Source organism: Cryptotermes secundus, unplaced genomic scaffold (genome assembly GCF_002891405.2).
Source record: "Cryptotermes secundus unplaced genomic scaffold, Csec_1.0 scaffold47, whole genome shotgun sequence".
Classification (NCBI taxonomy): domain Eukaryota; kingdom Metazoa; phylum Arthropoda; class Insecta; order Blattodea; family Kalotermitidae; genus Cryptotermes; species Cryptotermes secundus.
In genome coordinates, this window is record NW_019721002.1 from 267,946 (window position 1) to 288,339 (window position 20,394).

Here is a 20,394-nt window from a genome sequence, read left to right on the forward strand (position 1 = left end):
CACGGTTGATACCATGTAGCCCTGATACCGACGGCATTCTTAAATAACCAACTTAATAATATATGTATAAAAATGATTTCCACCATGCAACAAACAATTCTATCATTGAATTTGATTTGTTTCATTTTGGTCCGTCACACTAACAGTTACAATTACAAAAGACAAGTCCGTCCAATGTGACTATTTCAGTTATCTCACTTGGTGATTCACTAGCCTTACATGTTTCGATCCATTTGGATCATCTTCAGAGGCACCAAACACTTTTTTGAAACCACTATCACAACAGTTTTTAAAACTTTAAAACAACTTTAAATATTTCTATAACCAGAAAGGCTGCTGTGACTGATAGATGGAACATTGTTCACTTGGACATTACATGTGTATTTGATTGACAACTGCTGTGATAGTGGTTCCAAAAAAGTGTTTGGTGCCTCTGAATATGATCCAAATGGATCAAAACATGTAAGGCTAGTGAATCACCAAGTTAGATAACTGAAATAGTCACACTGGATGGACTTGTCTTTTGTAATTGTAATTTTATCATTAGTAGCAAATTATAAGAAACAGAAATAGCAACTCATCCCAAGTCCTACAATGGCTCTAATTCTGTATTAATTTCGAATAAAATTTGGTTTTAAGATACCGCAGCACTACGGTTACTAAAACTACACAACCTAAAATGGTTTGTTGGTACAACTGGATTCTGGTTCTTGCGTGATGTAACTGGGTGAGAAGATGGTGTCCAGTTTGGCTGAGGCCCAGTGAAGTGTGATGCTGCCATGGTAACAGCAGTAACTGTAAGGGTGCTTCAAGTCTCCACAGCTTGCTGACGTGGTGCCATCTGTGCATCAGTCACAATAAGAGAGTAGCGTGACAGATCAGTGGCACCAGCATACAATTATTGCATGGGATCTGAAACTATACATATCTGTAGTAGAGGATATTTTTCGTATCTCTCAAAACTATCCACAGTAAGTACTTGCTTCCATAAAGAGAAGCCTCAAATGACACAGAACCAGGCCCAAAATTGGCTAGGTGCAATCAGTGTTAGCACTGTGCATGCGCACTTTCGTTTTGCATCACGGTCTGTCTGCGAGGACTAGTGGTCGTCATGTGTCGGATCCCCATGTTAGAACTTGCATTGCTCCAGTCGGCTGTTGGGATTGAAGCGCGGTAGTACTTGCTGGATGTCTTGTTGAAGATTGGAAGCAATTCATTGGCTTCATTCGACAGGGCCTGCAACACAACAATATGAAATTACAGTAAAATCCCTATTTAATGAATCTCTAGTGGAATAGATTTTCTCAAACTACATTAAGGTTTTAACCAAATGGGGACTATGGAAATTACACCAAGAAATTGTTACAACGCTCGGAGCCAAAAGGAAGGACACATCACAGACACAGTACACACAGAAACGACTCCCATAGTGGATGAACCATACTATACGCGAGTTTGAATTAAGACATATATGTGGTGCAATCCAAAAGTTCCCGAAATATATTAATAAAAACTATTACATCTTACCTAGATCTTATTCTGTACCATCACCTTCAAAGTAGTCCCCTTGGGAGAGCATACACCGATCCCAGAGTCTCTGCCACTTTTCAAATGCATCCTGCAAGTCTTTCTTTGTTAGGGTGTTTAGTACCGTCTGCGTTTCCGCTTGATTTTCCTCAACTGTATCAAATCTTTGCCCTTTCAACTTGATTTTCATCTTGGGGAAGAGAAATGCATGGAGCTAAGTCTGGTGAGTATGGTGGGTGGGGAACAACTCCCATCTTGTATTTAGCCAAAAATTCCTGCACAATGTAAGCCGTATGTGGTCGTGTGTTGTCATGGTGGAGTACCCAGTTGTTCGTGCGCCACTTCTCTGGACGTTTTCTCCTCATGTCCTCCCTCAAATGCCTTAGAACATTGCGATAGAACTCTTTACTGACTGTCTGACCAGGAGGGACGAACTCCTTATGAAAAATCTCGTCAATATAAAAAAACAGATCAACATGAACTTAATGTTGTTCTTGACTTGTCGAGCTTTTTTTGGCCAAGGTGAAGAAGGGCTCTTCCATTGCGACGACTGCTGCTTTCTTTCAGGGTCACAGCCATAAACCCAACTTTCATCACCAGTGACAACCTTTGAAAGAAAGTTTGGATCCTCTTGACGCTGTTGCTGAAGTTCCCTGCAGACTTCCAAGCGATGCTGCTTCTGTTCATTTTGCAGCAGTCGTGGCACAAACTTCACTGCAATCCTCCTCATGTTCAGTTCCTCTGACAAAATTCGTTGACATGTACCATAACTTAGTCCTAAGGTGTTACAGAGGTCTTGGATGGTCACTCTTCAATCTTGCAGAATCAGATCCCTAACTTTCGCGACATTTTCTGGTATTTTGCCCGTTGACGGCCGTCCCGAACGATCGTCATCATCAGTCAATGTTCGGCCATTTTTAAAACGCTTATACCAGTTGTAAGTTTGTGTCTGGCCTAAACTGTTTTCACAAAAAGCTTGCTTTAACATTTGGTGCGTTTCCGCAGCGGTTTTCCCAAGTTTGAAACAAAACTTTATACAGACATGCTGCTCTCTCAGGTCAGCCATTGCAAAACCGCAGACTCATGGAAACACAATGGAAATACATTCACCAACAATAAACCCAACCACTTAACTCGATGCCGCTTGCCACACTGATTCAAGAAGGATGTGTGAGAAGACATCTAGTGGTATTTCGATGTACTCATAACCATTTGTGCGCAAAATTCAAATTTTGGAAACTTTTGGATTGCCCCAAGCAGATGAAAAATCTTAACAAGTTTTAGTATATACAAATTTTATTACAGTTGACGAATAATGTACTTTCTAAATAATTTTATGAAAGACACAAGATGGCAAACAATGTAATAGCTTAGCGTAAATAACGAACCTGAAAATGGCACTATGTTACCGAAACATGTAGTAAGAAGTGACATATGAAATTGAGTGCACTACAAGACAGCCATTACATACATATCATGGATGAAAATCAGTGCAACAGGACGCTAAAATACAGCATTAAGAAACTGTCCATTTACTTATAAGACTTCCCGCACACAATTATGATAAAATAATCTATTTACGTAAGTAGTCAGAGAAACCCTTTCTATACAGATAAATACAATCACATAACCAATAATAATTAATCTGTAAAAATAATTAATGATATATGAAATAAACACAGTGGTTGTAAGTCTGCTTCCATGGGACCAGAAACATGACCATCACACACAGTCACACTAAACTAAGGCATAAATTCTCAAAGGTTAAAAGCTTGTTACACCAGATGTGGTTTATTTACTAAATATAACTTCACTTAACCAGAAAAAAACATTCATTAAATGTTAGATTTCAGTAAATCAGAATTTCAACGTTGCTCAGGACTGCCACAGAGAGACAATGTGTGTCGTTATGTCGGATAGAGAAGGCAAAATAACATAACATGATAGCTCACAGTTAATCACTGCCATGGGACCCTCGAACCCCAAGTAACATACCAGGACTGGCAACTGAGAAGACCAAACATACTATTATCACTCCGACTTGCACAGTAAAATAATATGAAATAAATTCAGACAAGGATATGAAGTGAACTCATGTGATGGCAGCTTACCTTCATATAAATAACAGTGTCTGTACCATAGCCCTCACATGACAGCAGGACAAGATCACCGTGGAAGTAGCGAGCATACAGGCGAGAGATTGGAAGACCATACCCATAACCTGCAATACAGAGTATATTCTTCACCCACAGCAAACAAAACATTGGCTTCTGATCCTTACATTTTTGTGATGTGCATCTGATGTGTAATTTCGATTTTTGGGGTTTAGTGATCTGTCAACATTTTCAGCACAGAATGTGGCAAATCCCTGAAAGCTGAAACTAACAAAACACAGTGTTGCCACTATATGAATGTTAAATTATACTCTTTCGACTTATCAGAAGAGAAATAAGGAAAAAACACACACACATACATACATAAACAAACAAAAAATAAATTTACTAAAACAAAACTTACAACATTTACAATACAAAATATCAAGCCTGATTAAAGAGTTATCATGATTGGATAAATTATGTCATAATACTCGATACAAAGTTGTCCCTGTGCTTAATTAAGCACCATGCAATGAAGCTGTATGGGCAAGTGGCGGAAGCAGAGACATGAAACTGATTGTTCCCATTTAGCGCTGAAGGTTAAGAAACAATGGAGCTATGCCTACATATCTACCATGCCTTCATGGTAACTTAACCTGTAACTTCTACTGGCTGCACAAAAACTGACTGCCTACCAGCTAGTGGTACGGTGTGGGCATCAGACTTGGGGGGCTGAGGTGCGGTGGAGTACATGTAGTTGAACAGCAGATCCGTCTGACTGCGAGGAATGCCCCCACCTCGATCCGACATCTGTAACATGATGATGTATGTGGAGTACATGCAACTGAATGACATGTCTGCCTGCCTAGAAGGAATTTCCCCAACTTGATCTATTATCTGTAACATTATGTGTTCTGATATATTGAAATTGTTAAATGTTAAACTGTGAAATATTTGAAGTAAGCAGTGTTCTGGAATGTGGCACCGTGTAGATGTGGTGTTAACCGACGTTTCGGAGGAACGTATCGCCTCCATTTTCACGGTAGAAGGAAAAATAAGAAAATCTGAGAGTCCTCCCTTTAACCTTGACTTTCTCTCCCCCGACACAATANCAAAACCTCAAATCTTACATGAGAAATATTTTTTGTCAGACACAATGGTCAGAAGAGCAATCACTGTTGGGTATACAGGGTGTTTCACTACATATATACAGGGTGTTTCACGACTTTACGGCATAACTGCAGGAGGCGATTTCCTAGGTCTTTGTGATCAAAAAAGTTCATATAAACATGTTTCCGATTTTCGACGGTTAAGTAGTTATGACTGTTTTTTCATTCCTGTACATGCCCTTGTGTGAACCGCGTCTGTCAGCAGGTGGGTCGCTATTTTTAGCCAGCTACAGACAGAGCGTTCCCGTTATCTCGACACTTGAGAGCTACCTAAGGTGGGGTGGGTTGGTATGTCCAGCGCGGTTCACAACCGAGCGGCAGCCTGTGTTGCGGCCGGCAGTTGCATTTTCCAAAATCAGCTTTAAGCACCAATAAATTCAAATTAAAGGTAATTTCACGAAGTTAACTTTACATTCATACTTTAACTGTATCATGTATTATGCTGGTTTATAATTTTGTTCCCTTTTATTCTCAGTAATCGTTACTTTCTATTCTGAGTTTAAAACGGTCATAACTCCATAACCATCCAAAATCAGACACATGTTTATATGAAGTTTTTTGATCACAAAGACCTAGGAAATCACCTCCTGCAGTTATGCCCTAAAGTCGTGAAACACCCTGTATATGATATGGCTCAAACTTGGGGAAAGTGAGTGGCAAGAATACATGAAGAGCGAAGAGCTACTACTTTTTAAGTGTGGGGGTTATTCTGTAACACTTTCAGTATCTAGACTTCAGACTATCAAATGGTAAGATGAGCGCTGAACAATAACCTGAAATGATTTGGAAGGATGTGGTCATGGCCTAATCAAACATGCCTGGGTGGGGTCTGAGGAAAACCACAAAGACCACAGTCAGGATAGGTGGTGTCCCAACTGAGAATTGAACCGAAATCCTCCAGAATACATGTGTAGGCATCTTCTTCTAGATGAACCTTCTTAATGAAACACTGTTATGCTGAACACAGGAATGATTAATTGTACCTTGACACAGATGTCCTCTCGGCCCTTGACGACAGTAACTTCAATGGGAGGGTGGTGTTCTGCATTAGAGCCATGGTGCTCAATGACAGCTCGCATCGAGTTCTTGAACAACTCGAACAGCATGTGGTACAGATGAGAGGGCACATATACTATCCTGATGGGCACACCATGTTCCAGCTCTGTTCACAATAAAATATGGTGTGTTACTGGCACACACACTACAAGAAACATCCTGTGATCTGTGGAGCATGACCAAGAATTCATAGCTCATGTGCAGAAACACACTCTGGTACCTGAACAATAAACTCTGTATGATCCAGCCTTCAGCCTGTGCAGTTGTGTCTGGCAATCACAACAGTGCAATCCATAAACATTTGTCCCTCACTATGCTTTGCAGCAAGTGTATGTACAATATTCTGGCATGCAGACACGTTGCTAGGTAACGACTCCGCAAACAGACACAAACAGGGTTCCATGGCTACAGGAGGATACAATAATGGGAAGCAGTGTTCTCTGCGCAGTCTGTGCTATAGCTATATGATGCAACAATAGGAGAAATGATGGGAGAGGTGTTTTCTGTGCGGTCTGTGGTGAGAATACATAACGAACAGATTGTATTTGTGAGTTAGTCCGGCAGTTGAAAGCCTGTTAATACAGCTTGGAAGCTGCAGCTCAAAGGTGACAGCCAAAAAGGACAGGAGCCACTGGACACAAAAGCCAAGGATGCTACACTGTTGAAAGCTGCTACCAAGCAGCTCAGCGAAGACTGTGACAAAGAACACTAGTCTGTGTATGACAGTGATTTGTAAAGTGTAGTCACGAGTTGCTTAAGAGTTCAATAAATCCGATTACCAATAGTTACATTTCTTGCCCCAGATGATAGGTGAGGGTGATTGTGGAGAAATTGGTGGAATGAGGACTGGCAGGGGAAACCGAAGCATTCAGAGAAAACATGCCCCAGCGCCACTTTGTCCACCACAAATTCCACTTGACCAGACCCGTGATCGAACCCAGGCTGCTGCGGTGGGAAACCAGCGACTAACTGCTTGAGCTACGGCTTTTGAAGATCAGTAAACAATGGGTCAAAGAGAATAGTATATTTTGGGATATAACATTGTGCAGTCTGGCAGAAGTCCACCAACATTTCAAACGAAAGTTACTGTCTTCACCTCCAGATCTCTGCTTACCAGTTCCTTGCTTGACTTACTCTTCAATCCTGAAGATGGAAGCAGTACGCTGATGGACTTCTACTCGACTACACGGTGCTACATCCCAGAAAAAACAGTACTTTTCATAATCATTGCAGTAAGAGCCTAAAATCCAACACAACTGTAAAAAAATCTGGAAGGAAGTAAGTAAGTAATTGTAAGCTAACTTGAGACACTCACCTGGCAGCAATTAGGAAAACCATGAAAAACCTCAGCCAGGATGGTACGTGTCCTAGCAGGCATTCAAATCGACACATACTGAATACAAGTCAGTAAAGTTACCACATGAAACACTTGTCTGGGTGGGGAGGGAAGATATCATGGCCTGTTGTAAAGTACTGCAACACCGCTTCCCTGGAACGGACTTCAAAAGAACCACAGAATACCTCAATCAGGATATACAGTCTCCCAGTCAATATTTTAACTGGGGTTCCTTTGACTACAGAAAGTAGCAGTGTCAACCATTACACTATAATGCCTTACTCCACTTCTGAAATGTTGCTACCTTGTTCAAACATGAAGAGATTAATAGCCAAAAAAATATTTTAATCACAAACATATAGTACGTTCAGCAATCATTCAGGTGCCTGCATTAATGCAAAATTATAACACACATAGGTGGTAAAACTGTGGTCTGATAGAGGTTGTCAGAGGTTTCAATACTACTGGTATCACAGGCATACCCTGAACATGCACTCTGTGATTGTAGTCCGCAAGTGAACTATACCGACCGCCTCTGTGGTCTAGTGGTCAGCGTTCGTGGCTATAGATCCAGAGGTCCAGGTTCGATTCCCAGCGCTATCAGATTTTTTCTGAGAAGTAGTGGGTCTGGAACGGGGTCCACTCAGCCTCGTGATGATAATTGAGACGCTATTTTAAGGAAACAGCGGCTCCAGTCTAGAAAACCGAAATTAACGGCCATGGGGATTTGTTGCGCTGATCACGTGACACCCTCTATCCAAAAAAGTTGTCACCTGAACATCCACATTTGAAGTAAATGAGTGTGTAGCACACAGTTAATTTCCACCACATGCAATGCTCCTGGTGGACAGACAAAAGCAGTTTCAAACATTCCCACACCAGAGTGCACTACAGTAAATATACTGTGAAGGTTATGGGACTGAACTTGTGATACCTGAAGCCTGGTCAAGGCACTCCTGTGCATCGTCTACCTCACCATTCGGCACCAAGCCTGTGACACACAGGGCACATAATCAGCTGACATATTTCTCGCATTCAGACTACAAACCTGTACATTGCAGTCGCAACAAAATCCAGCCATTGGACCACAACCAGAGCCACTTGACATTATCACAACATCCGTGCTGTCTTACCCTCCTAAGTGACACTGTTCCACTCAGAGTTCAACATCAAAACTTTTCTTGCAATATGTTTTTTCCCATGCCAATACCATATACACTTCCTTCGTTTTATTGCTATGACAATGAACGTCATAAATGTAAAAGGTAAAGCTGTCCCTGTAACAGGCTGCAAAGGCCCATATGCATGTGAGAGGTCAAGGCTCCCACATCTTCTACAGTCAGCTCATAGATGGTGGTAAGGTTGTCAGCCTTACACACCGGCTGCCCTTTATCCCCCAGGAAGATTCCTGGTACTCATTTCTGTAAGAGGCTGAGTCAACCCCAGGGCCATAGTGTGGCTGGAAGGATTAGGTCAATTGAAAAATCCAATGACCTCGTGGGGATTCGATCCTGCAACTTTCCAGCTTGTAGCATAGTGCCTCAACCAAGTACGGTACTGCATGCCCCCCCAACAGATGTCAGCCCCACACCGAACAATGTTCACTTCATTACCATTAACAACCTAGCAACATATCAATGCAACGAAATTCAGCACTCCTATGAAGTATATATTCACACAAATGACACTTCAGTAAAATGAGAATTTCTGAAACTGTGTACAAAAATTTTACAAAATAAATTAACTAACACCATGTCACACAGTCCCTAAGAAACTGATAGTGACTCACCTGACCAAGGAATTTTTTGTGACTAAAAAAAACCCAAAAGTTCAACACTGTGTTCACAAAAGGCTGCAACCGGAGCTTACACATTGCACTACTGTATGCACATACAAGTCTTTTACANGGGGGGGGGGGGGGGAACGAGGGCCTTTATGCTTAGTCCAAAAATGTGCCCACTGTACCACACCCTGATCATACATGAAAGAACTGCAGCATGAATAGCATGATAACAGGAGAAAACCAAAGTACTTAGAGAGAAACTTTCTGCACTGTCACTTTGTTCACCACAAATCCCACACAGACATCCCTGGGACTGATCCTGGACCTCCATAGTGAGAAGATCGCAACAAACCAACCACCTGAGCTTATCACCAGCTTCTCACTGCAGTGAGTGCAGTTGCAACGTGGCATATTTTCTCTGGGTACTTCAATTTCCTCTGCCAATTTTTACTACACCAAGTGCTTCACACTCACCTATCATCTTGGGCTCGTATAAAGGTCCATTCATGAGGTGCATACCAAGGGACTCACTCACACCCTACAGTAATAATAATAATAATAACAAGTGCTTGAGTTGTGGCATGGCCTTACAGACACACAAGCTTCGGGCACATTTTGTGGGAATGTGAGATTGCCTAATTAATTCACTGAGTCCATCTACTTATATGCATATAATCATTATACCGGCCTGGGTGCACGTTATGTGTCCTTATTAAGACATGCATAAAATATATTTTTGATTAAAATGGGAAAAAAGGCTGTATATTTATATTGAAATGCAATATACTATAAGTAAAGTAAAGCTACGTTGTGGGTCCCACATTTTCTAGACAATCTGCTCAAAGATGGAGGTAAGGTTGTCAGCCTTACGCACCAGCCATTCTTTACTCCCCAGGAAAATTATTTAATTAATTCCTGGTACTCGTTTCTGTTAGAGGCTGAGTGAACCCCAGGGTCATAGTGTGGCTGAAAGGATTAGGTCAACTGAAAAAATTCATTGACCTCATCGGGACTTGAACCCACGACCTTCCGGCTTGTAGTATAGTATACTACCAATATGAAGGTTTATATGAGATATGGAGGTAAAACTCCATATATTCTAGATGGAAGTGAAAACTGCTTCTGCAGGCCTGTTCCAACGCTTTCCTAGACTTTGTACTAAAGAAAGAAACTGCAACATTCTACCAGGAACAGAACTCAGACCATCAAGTCTATAAATTTAAAGACTGATAAGAAAACAACAGAAATCATGAAGAAAACTCAGCTGAAACTCTGCACACTCACTTCCCCAGTAATGACTGTGCAATATTTCATCTGCTGAGACACATGGGAAGTGTTAGCAACCCAAGTTATGAAATGTATGCACAGTGTAACAATTTTAGTGCATTCACATCTTCTTCTTTAAATGTCCCAGAAATGTCACACTATGTGCACACTTCCTAACTTGTTTTTCTGACACTTGCAGTGTGTAGCAGCAGACAAAACTCTGCACAGAACCATTGCCTGGAAGGTGAAATGCGTTTAAAATATATTTGAGGCTGTGTCACCATCAGATAATGATGTAGATCATAAGTCATCATCAGGAAGTTACTAAATTATATGTTCAACATTTGATGGGATCCAAAATCATCATACCAGAGATCCTGTTGAGTGCACAGGACCCTTCCTCTTCAAGGTTGACCACTCAAGATGTGATCTATGCTCGGAGATGTTTTAGACAAATAATACTATAAATGTGCAAAATTTTTGATGAGGTCCCAACATGGTAACTGGAGTTACTTCCTTCTGAGCTAATATAACTACTGACTAAATTTAAAATTCTCTGAAACAAAGAAACCTGTAGCATTACAGCATAATCTGCCCCGAGTCATAATAACATGTTCTGATGCAGTTAATCTTTGAAATTCTTTTCCTATAACGATGCATGCAACCAGAAGGGTCACCATCAGTTGCATCATGTTCTATAATGTTTTTCACTAGAACTGGTGGATACAGCATACACAAATCACATGCACCATGGCCTGGAAAGAAGCACGGAAACACAGAACAAACAACATTATGAAACACTGACTTCCAGTTGACGACGACTGTTCTGTTCAATAAATTTGTATGCAAATAATGAATCATGAATCAACAAAAACAATGCCTGTGAATACTGCATATTAATTTGCAGGCTTAGTTACGCAAATCCACGTCTTTTTCTACCACCAGAAAACAAGATTACAGCACTATGCAAGGAACAGATATAAGCTTGCGACAACACAGTTTGGTTATTGGTGGTTATATCATGCGTCTTTGTGACCCTGCTGCTTATAAGCAGACCTCCTCTGTCCTGACGGGTCACTCGAAGAGCAAAATTCAACTCAGCCACATGAAAAACACGTTATATATGACAAAGATGCTTACTTTTTGAAACCACCAGCAGAGACTAATGAACCAATTCTAAAAAACTGTTCTAGTCTTTGCATAATGGCCAGGCACGTTTAAAAAGGGTGGCATGCAGTAGCGTAGTTGGTTGAGGCACTATGCTACAAGCCAGAAGGTAGGGGGTTGGATTCCTGAAGAGGTTAATGAATGTCTTCAATTTACCTAATCCTTCTAGCCGCAATATGGTGACGGGGTTGACTCAGCCTCTAACAGAAATGAGTACCAGGAACATTTCTGGGGGGTAAAGGGCGGCCAGCACGGGAGTAAGACAACCTTACCACACGTCAGCCGATTGTCTAGAAAATGTGGGAGCCTCAACCTATTGGCCTTCATGGTCTATTACAGGGACACCTTTACCTTTTCACCTTTTATGTTTAAAAAACTTATATGATTTTAGGGGTGATATGTTTTAAAAAAAAACTTCTATTTTCTGAAATGGAAATTAATTTATGCTGATATTCTGCTAATATTGTGGCTCTCAACTGGCAGTAAACTAAACAGGTTATGCAACAACATAAATAAAAATGTTTTCAGGTATGCAACAGAACTGACCAGGCACTTGAATGGTTACAGAGAAAGGAAGTTTCTTTTCTTTTAAGCTCTATGACCAGGGATGGTTTTCATAACTATCTGGAAACTTCATGCTATTAATTAAGACAAAGTTTTGAGAAAGTTCATCTGTTTCTAATTTGGGAGGTGGTATTTCTGGTCACCTGGGGCAAAATTTTAGCTAGCACATCTGTCCCGACTGAGTTACACGTTCACGCAGTTTCTAGCAAGCCCATAAGCTTTCATCTGAAATAGTCAGTCTGAAATTCATGAAAGGAAATCACTGCACAAGCAACTAACCATTGTGTTCCTTGACTATAAGGTCTGGTGAAGCAAGGTAGTACTGGTCACACAGAAACCTTGCATTCTCATATGCATCCTTCACGACACCAACCAGGTCACACTGAGGATCTATGCAGCCCACATGACGACTGTCATTTAACTGTCCACCAAACAGCAGTGCTGCAAACATCAAACAGTTCCATATAAGAATAAAAGTTGGCACAATTCATACCAATACAATGAAACTGTAGCCATAATCATCCTTTCTCCAAGAATTTCATATGATTACCATCTTTTGAAAACATCTGAGATCTGAGGTTCTCATGGGGGGGTAACTATTTTCTTGGGTGCTATGCCGTGTAGTTGGGTAGAAGCTTACACTTCAGAGGAACGACTGCTGCCGTCCTCTGGGCTTAAGAGCAAGGCAAGGAGATGCACAGGAAGCAACGAGCAAACTAAATTTTACTCTGCTAGCTACCAATGTGTTCAGCAAACTTCTGCCAGGCTTCATGGTGTCATACTCTTTATCCTACAATGATATTACCAAAAAATTGTAAAATATAAAATTTGTGGCTCTGAAACATAATGAAGGAACCTACCATCAAAAAATGTCGCTAGCATAAAGAAGAATATAAAACAAGATAGCTATTGAACTGAATAAAAATTTATGGACTTTCATGCCAGTTACCAAATTTAGTCCATCCCATTTTTGGTTAGAAAGTTATTTTTACAGTGCTGAAGTTTTTATTTTCACACTTGCAATTATTAGTTTTATGAGATTTCTGCTATTAAAGGCAGTGTCACAAAACCTCTTGTACAGATACTGTACTGGTCTCTCCTAACCTCCAACACAGATGGCAGTAACTGGTGCATATGGCCACACCATAGCTCAAGTGGTTAGTCGCTGGCTTCCCACCGCGGCGGCCCAGGTTCAAACCCAGGTCTAGTCAAGTGGGATTTGTGGTGGACAAAGTGGGGGCAGGGCAGGTTTTCTCCGAGTACTTCGGTTTCCCCTGCCAATCTTCATCCCACCAATTGCTCCACAATCACCCTCACCTATCATCTGGGGCTGGTACAATAGGCCAGAAGTGGCCGCAGTACAAGGGACTTAGTCCCACCCCACTAGCAACAAAAAGAAATTAGTCACCTGTACGTAACAAATTGGCTGTTGAGAAACACAACTAATTTATTAGCTAGCAAGTTAGTTACTAATTTCGTTTGTTATATATTTCGNGTCAAAAAAAGATCTCTGTCCCTACCGAAATTCTCTCGCTGCCCAGCCCGCAGCTAGTCACAACAAGGGCCTTAGCTACCTGCCTCTGTAACTGCTAAAGTAGTACTAATATTTTGTTTTCCCACTCCCACAGTTAGTTTGTGCAGGGTTCACAACCCAATGTCGTAAAATACTTCAATTTTCTCCTTGGGTCCTGTCACAGCAAATTTAAATTTTGTTTTAAAATTCGTTCAACATCCATCCTCCTGATAATCCACGTAAATTATGACATTTTGAAAAATACTTCACAGTGAACATTCAACGCAGAGAAATAAACATTGCTAATGTATGCACCTGTACACTAATTACCATCACTGGGTAGATGCAGATGTAGCTGCACATCTGAAGTATCTTTTTGAGTACTTACATTCAGTGGAAGGTTATGCAAGAAAAATGAACAGTACTCAAAGTTATACAGGGAAAATTACGTCTCTCTGTCTGTCTGTCTGTCTGTCTGTCCATACTGTCGCAGCAGCAGGGCGCAGTGGGGGCATGTCCTCTGGCTTTTTCATGCTTCTCATGCCATCTGGAATTTTCGGGAAGCCAATCAGTTGAAGAGGAAGACCAAGGTCACCTACGAAGATTCTAGAGCTTTTTGCTATGGGCAACATGCCTATAAAAGGAGCAAGCAGTGAGCTAGTTAGATTGTTAGTGAGTCAGTCTGTTAACAGTTCAGTGTATTGAGGAGCACTGAGGTAGAATTCAAAGGAAGCGAGTGCAGTGCTGTGCAGTAACAACTGAAGCGGTTGTTACATATACTGATAACTGCTGAGATATGCTTAACCTCTAACACTACAAAATGGATACTGATTAAAACTGGTTTTGAGGGTCTACACTACAAGTTCTCATACATATTCGACTCTGATTCACATTTGTTCAAAATATCCCTCAACTGTGACAATGATGAAATAAATAAAGCAGAGTATAGGAAGAAATTACAGGAAAAACAGAAAATCTAAGACAATTTCACCGATTAGTTGAGGGATATACTTCGGAATTATTAAATGCCAAAGACAAGAAAAATGTCTTTATTTAAAAATTATTACACATTCATGCTGATGTAGAGTGAAGAAACATAAACACAAACACAGGAAAATATTGGCAGTCTAATGGGAGCTCAGATGAGATTAGTAAGAAGTCTAGAGGGGAAAATGACGAGAGAGAGAGAATAAGAAATGAAAGAATTGGACAGAATTTAGAGACACAGGAAGATATTAATAACAGAATAAAATGGTATGACCATGTTTCATGAACAACTGAAGAGAGACTCAAAAAGAAGGTTTTAAAAGGAGAACAAGAGGAAAACAGGCACGAAGAAGACAAACGAAGATGGGAACATGTTAGAAAAAAATGCCATGCAGAAGGATGGAAAGTGAAAAGGGAATCTTCAGAAGACAGCAATGGGTGGAGATGCTTGGTCGCTAGATGTTTCATTTAACTGTGGAAATGGTGGGGGGAGGAGAAGAAGAAGCTCAAATCAAACTTATAGTTTTCTCAAAAACCACTCACTCTACCAAAAAAAAAATTGGTGGAAGACATAAAAGAAACCAGGGAGTCAATGGAAAAATAGGGGTTGTATCATGGAATTTCACAATACGTACACATTTTCATGAACATATCCTTTCCACAGACGCAGTGACATGCTGTACATACGGAACATGTGAGCATACTGAAGTTAATGGTGGTGACCGCATGCGCCGTTATTACAGACATATGCCTAAATAAAGAGGCTGAGTCCAAATGGGGAACTCACTGTGCTGATTGATCAGCATGCGGATGCTGATACGGGACATGTAGAACCGATCCAGGAAGTACTGGATACTGTTCTCTATCTGGTGGTCTACTTTATGGGACTCCTTAAGTTCCAGCACACCCTGTGCCATTGTCTGCACAACATCTGTGTGGCGGTTCCGTATCTTTACCAGCGCCTGACAGAACCTGAAACGATACATCACATACTGTTTACTATGGCCTGGCAGGAAAGTGGGTTAAATCTTGCTGCTTGGAATGTGCTCAGTTTATTTCAGGCATGAGAAATTAACATAGAAGAAAAGTGAGAAGGCCCACACTGAGATCGTTGGAGAATGTAGCGAATGATTTATGAGAGCTGAAAGTGACAAAATGGAGTATAACTCCAAGCATTTCTGCACTATGTGGAGGTGACTGCTTAGCTTCACACACTGGCCAGTTTACCTCCAAGGGCAAAGTCCCTGGTTGGATAGGCCCCACAGCCAGTATGTGGACATGACGGAGTTGAGAAAAACCGCTGCCCCCACTGGGAATCAGACTTCGATCCCCTGGCTTCTCAGCACAGAGCCTAGTCATAACACAGGCTGAGATATCCTGCCTCCTCAAAACTCATTACTTCTATTTAATAGTATATGGTTTCTACTGAATTATTACCGAACTGAAGTGTGAATTATAGTGAGTTGTGTAATCACTTAGCATGAAGCTGGTGATGACCTCAATGTCTGATACTGTGACTGATAACTTCAAAAGATTTGTTTGCTAATGACATGACAGACTGTATAGACAACTAAGTGCTGGTGTAAATAGGACTATTCTCCTTCTGCGTAAGAGGCCTTCCAAGTTTGTATAAAAGTATTATTAAATGCTGGGTTCAAACCATTTCCCTGGGTATCAGCAAAGGGATTACAGTGTTCATGTCCGAATCAGTACTTGATATGACCTGTTGCTGATTTAGTGTAGCATGTTTGGGTCTCTTTTTTTATATTTTAATACAAGAAAACGATTTTAGATAAGCATAAAGGTTTGTGATGGGAAGCACTGAAGCATATACTAGACTTTTCATTGTTTCACTTTGCCCCCCAACATACAATATTCTCAAAAACAGCTCTGCTTTCATCATGATGTAAATGTATGGACTTCTTCTGCTCCTTCATTGCATAATGTTATGACTGGCTCCTATGGATTTCACGACAGTTGGTCATGTTCTTAAAATGCTGTCAGCGAAGAACAGCTAGGCATGTAGACAGACAGACAAGCATGCACACAAGGAAATTATAAAATTCATTCTGCTTCACATATTAAACAAAATGGACACCACATTTAGATTTTAAAATAACTACATGGATTTGTGTTAAGTATTTAAGTTAAGGAACTTGGTCGAAAGAAAGCAAGGGAAATGGGAGAATGTCAAGAAAACTTCCAGCAGTAAAGGTTTTTTCTTCATTCAATTTGGATTTGAGGTCCTCACAGCAGTGACTATGAAGATTATTTATCTTCTGGGATGACACCGTGTAGTCTGGTAGAAGTTCAATGTTGTTTGGGAGGAATATACTGTTTCCATCTACCAGCAGGTAGCATGCAGCAAGCCAGAGCTCTTCATACTTAGTGCTACGAGAAACTTAGATCCAATTTAGTTATCCTCTATGGGTCGGTTACTCTCTGTAATGTCCACAGTTCCAAAAAAGCTTCATTCTACTTGCTTCTCACTCATTGCTGGCTTGTTTCTGTCTTTGCCCTGAAGACTGATGTAGCATATTTCTCTGAAATGTTGGAGAATTTCTACCAGATTACATGGTGTCACATCCCAGAAGAAAGTGATCTTCAAACTCTAATATCTGTGTTGTGTGTTTCTAATGAGAATCCTTGTGGGAAGTTTCTGTTCTACAAGAAACACGAACATCACAATATAATCTGTCTGTGAGTGCACATACGTGTCCAGCACGCCATCGCTGACATCCGTCTTCTCAAATTCTAGGATCTCCTGGAAGCTGCGCACGTACCACTGATTGACCAGGTTCACGCTCGGCATGCGCAGGAGGTGGTCTGGCAACAGGTGTATCTCCTTCATGATGTTGGCTAGCCTGACTGGCAGTTCCTTCCTCAGGAATACGAATGATTTGCGCTGACATGCACTCAGACCTGTCAACATCAAGAATGGTAAATATTCTGGGACATGATGTTAGAGATCAACAAGTTGTAATCTGGAGGTATGTAGAGGAGAGAACTCGGTTAGTACAGAGCCTGGGTTGTGGACTGGATGGCTGATGGATCAGGGCTCGATTTCCAGCACGTGTAAGAAATTTCTCCCTTCTCTACAGTGTTCAGACCACTGCATTCAGCTGCCAGAGCGGGTGTCAGGTTCAGAATATGTAGAGAAATCCCACTCCCCCATGGTTCTTTGTGGCATGTTGCTTAGTTAAGCACATGGATGACATTGGCTTTTACATCTAGAGGTATTTTGGGAAGCTCTGTGGGAATTAAAGAGCTTCACGGAAGTATACAGTGAGGACAGAAACTGGTTCAGGACATGGTGTAACAATATGCTGCCTGATCAGAGCTACTGTGCACCTCATGGAATGGTGATAAACAAGTATGGAGCAATGGCGGAATGATTAGCTAGGGCTAACCAAAGATATGGCTGCTCCAGTTCTACTCTGTCAACCACATATCTCAGATGAAGTTACTTGGGACTGAATGAGGTGAAAAATCCATGTCTAACTGCCTGACATGATAATATTATGAAGCTAATGTTGTGTCTATATCAGAACTTTGAACGGGTTCATTTTAGTTTTCATGAAAGGCTCTTAATCTTCTGAAATACAGAGATTAGCACATGCATCACCTGTTTTGGCACTAAAAGAAATTGTGAATTTTGCATATAACATGAATTTACATTTTGAAGAGAGTTCTGTCTTCTGGTAGATAAGACACTATACCCTGCTCAAAGTCAACCACTATTTCGGATGAATATGTCTCTATCTTCAGGGTTGAAGAATAAGCCAAGCAATTAACCAGCATGATGCATATAGCAAGCATAGCTGTCCCTCCATAACGTCAGCTGACTTTCAACTGATTACATGGAGTTACAATCCAGAACACACAACTCTTTGTAACTACTGTTCTGTTCTGTTCAAATTCTATCATTTATGATTTGTTTAATTCTCACAATAAACAACAATCATTTTCCTACACAGCATTAACTACATGGTCTTCATTATGGAGACTGACATGTTTCCTGTGAAATTTTAAATATTAAACAGGCGATTTTCAGGCTTCAGACGGATTATACCTTGCTCATACAAGGTTTATTTACTCCTACAAAAGGTATTCAGGAAATGTTTAATGAAGACTGGACAGGATAAAAAGGTAAAAGGTAAAGTTGTCCCCGTGCTTAACTAATTAAACACTATGGCAAGGTGGCATATGGGGGAGTGGATGTTTAGATCCATATTCTTTTGACCAAGGCACTAGCTGGAGGTGAGTGGTCAGTTTCACGCCCTTGCCATTTTACCCCCGGCTAAAGAGGCCCCAGAACCGAGTGGATAGGAGGCTGAGTGAACCCCAGAGCTGGTCTGGACGATATGGAAAAGAGAAAATTGTGACCCTACTGCTACTTGAACTCCAACCTCTCTGTCCTCCAGCCCATAGCCAGTCGCTATATCAACTGAGCTAACCAGGCTCACATGATATTAGTGAATGATGAATTGGAGAGGATCAGGAATAAGGCGGTCATGAACTAATCTGAGGTAACCTCTAGGCATTTGCACAAAGGGGCGACAGGAAAAACAAATGAAAAATCCCAGTCATGATAACTGGTCTCCGAGCCGAGTTCTGAACCCGGGGCATCCAGAATACGAAGCAGGAGAGCCATCCACTTGACAACAGAGTGTGACAGATCAAATTCTTTATCATGAGCGAAAGCAACTACATACTGCTGCTTGGGAGGAACTGTAAAGTGACCAGAAACGATCTCCGGACAGGAGCTTTGCCACAAAATGGGACAAGAAGAAATTACAGCGGGAACTGAGAGGTGGGGGGGTTGGGGGCATTAAAGTGGAATCTTCAAGCGAACGGAAACAGAAGACGATCAAAAGGAACTTGAACGAGGAAGCTCTAAAAGGTCAGAAATCATGAAGAGGAATTCCGAAAATGGCCGACAATACGGCCCAATGAGGGCAGTTCGTGCCACCACATTTCTGTCTGCTTGCCTTGTGCTCCAACACCAATTATGTTTATTTTAAATATTCGAGTGCTGGCATTGCTCTCAGCAGCTCAGACTAAAGGAGTATAGTGTAAAATGGTAGTATACGAGATGAATGGCGGATGGAAAAGGATTTGGGAAGAACTGTTCACGGTCCAATCGAGGTACTATCCCGGAATCTGGCTGGAGGGACTAAGGAAACCAACGATAAACCGGTATAATCATTGTCTCAGCTGAGATTCGAACACAGTATCTCCCGAACACATGTCAGAAGCGTTACCGATGGGTCAACCTACTCGGTGTATCCTTATGGAAAGTCTCGGGTTCGATTCCCGATGAGCTCAGAGGATTTTTCAATTGACGTAATCCTTCCAGCAGCACTATGCCCCTGGGATCGACTCAGCCTATAACAGAAGTGAGTACCAGGAATCTTCCTGTGGGTAAAGGGCGGCTGGAGAGTAAGGCTGACAATCTCACCAATATCTGTGAGCTGACTGACTAGAAAATGCGAGAGCCTCAATGTCTCACAACCCTGTGGGCCTCCACAGCCTGTTCCCTGGATAGCTTTACCTTACTTGACTTAGTAGTTACGAACAGGAACCGAAAATGACAGGTAACGCTGTTCTGTCGTTCCCGTTATGTTAGCCGAGGGTTGCTACCAGCACATGGCAGAGGTGGCAGCAGTTACGAAGAGCAACACAACATGGCAAGACGGCAGCAACAATAGGGACTGGAAGTTATTCTGCGATCGAGCTGTCGGTACTGAAAACATGTACAGGTATTCACAAAATTTGAGTATTTCGCATTAAAGTGGATTTCAAACTGCTGTATTGAGGTCAGGTATGTCTGAAGAAATGTTCTTCTTTTACAGGCTGAGTTCAACGAGAGTCATATTCCTTAAAGCCGGAGGCAACTTCTGATCCACGTGCATACGCAACCACACCTA

At 41.3% G+C, this 20,394-nt stretch overlaps 1 protein-coding gene across 2 annotated transcripts in view; it reads right to left on the minus strand.

Annotated features, from left to right (window-relative positions):
* Window positions 1–313: 313 nt before the first annotated feature.
* The window catches only part of LOC111874174 (pyruvate dehydrogenase (acetyl-transferring) kinase, mitochondrial), a 40,463-nt gene continuing 20,382 nt past the window's right edge, over window positions 314–20,394 (minus strand). Inside the window, exons 2-9 of one of the 2 annotated variants that reach the window (XM_023869450.2) lie at window positions 17,179–17,386; window positions 15,252–15,436; window positions 12,244–12,405; window positions 8,119–8,175; window positions 5,776–5,954; window positions 4,319–4,433; window positions 3,639–3,748; window positions 314–1,236 (exon numbers count right to left, since the gene is read on the minus strand). In XM_023869450.2, coding sequence (XP_023725218.1) covers window positions 1,048–1,236; window positions 3,639–3,748; window positions 4,319–4,433; window positions 5,776–5,954; window positions 8,119–8,175; window positions 12,244–12,405; window positions 15,252–15,436; window positions 17,179–17,386 — 1,205 coding nt within the window. In that variant the 3' untranslated portion in view covers window positions 314–1,047. The remainder of the gene's footprint in view (window positions 1,237–3,638; window positions 3,749–4,318; window positions 4,434–5,775; window positions 5,955–8,118; window positions 8,176–12,243; window positions 12,406–15,251; window positions 15,437–17,178; window positions 17,387–20,394) is intronic. The other variant, XM_023869459.2, reaches the window with a different exon arrangement.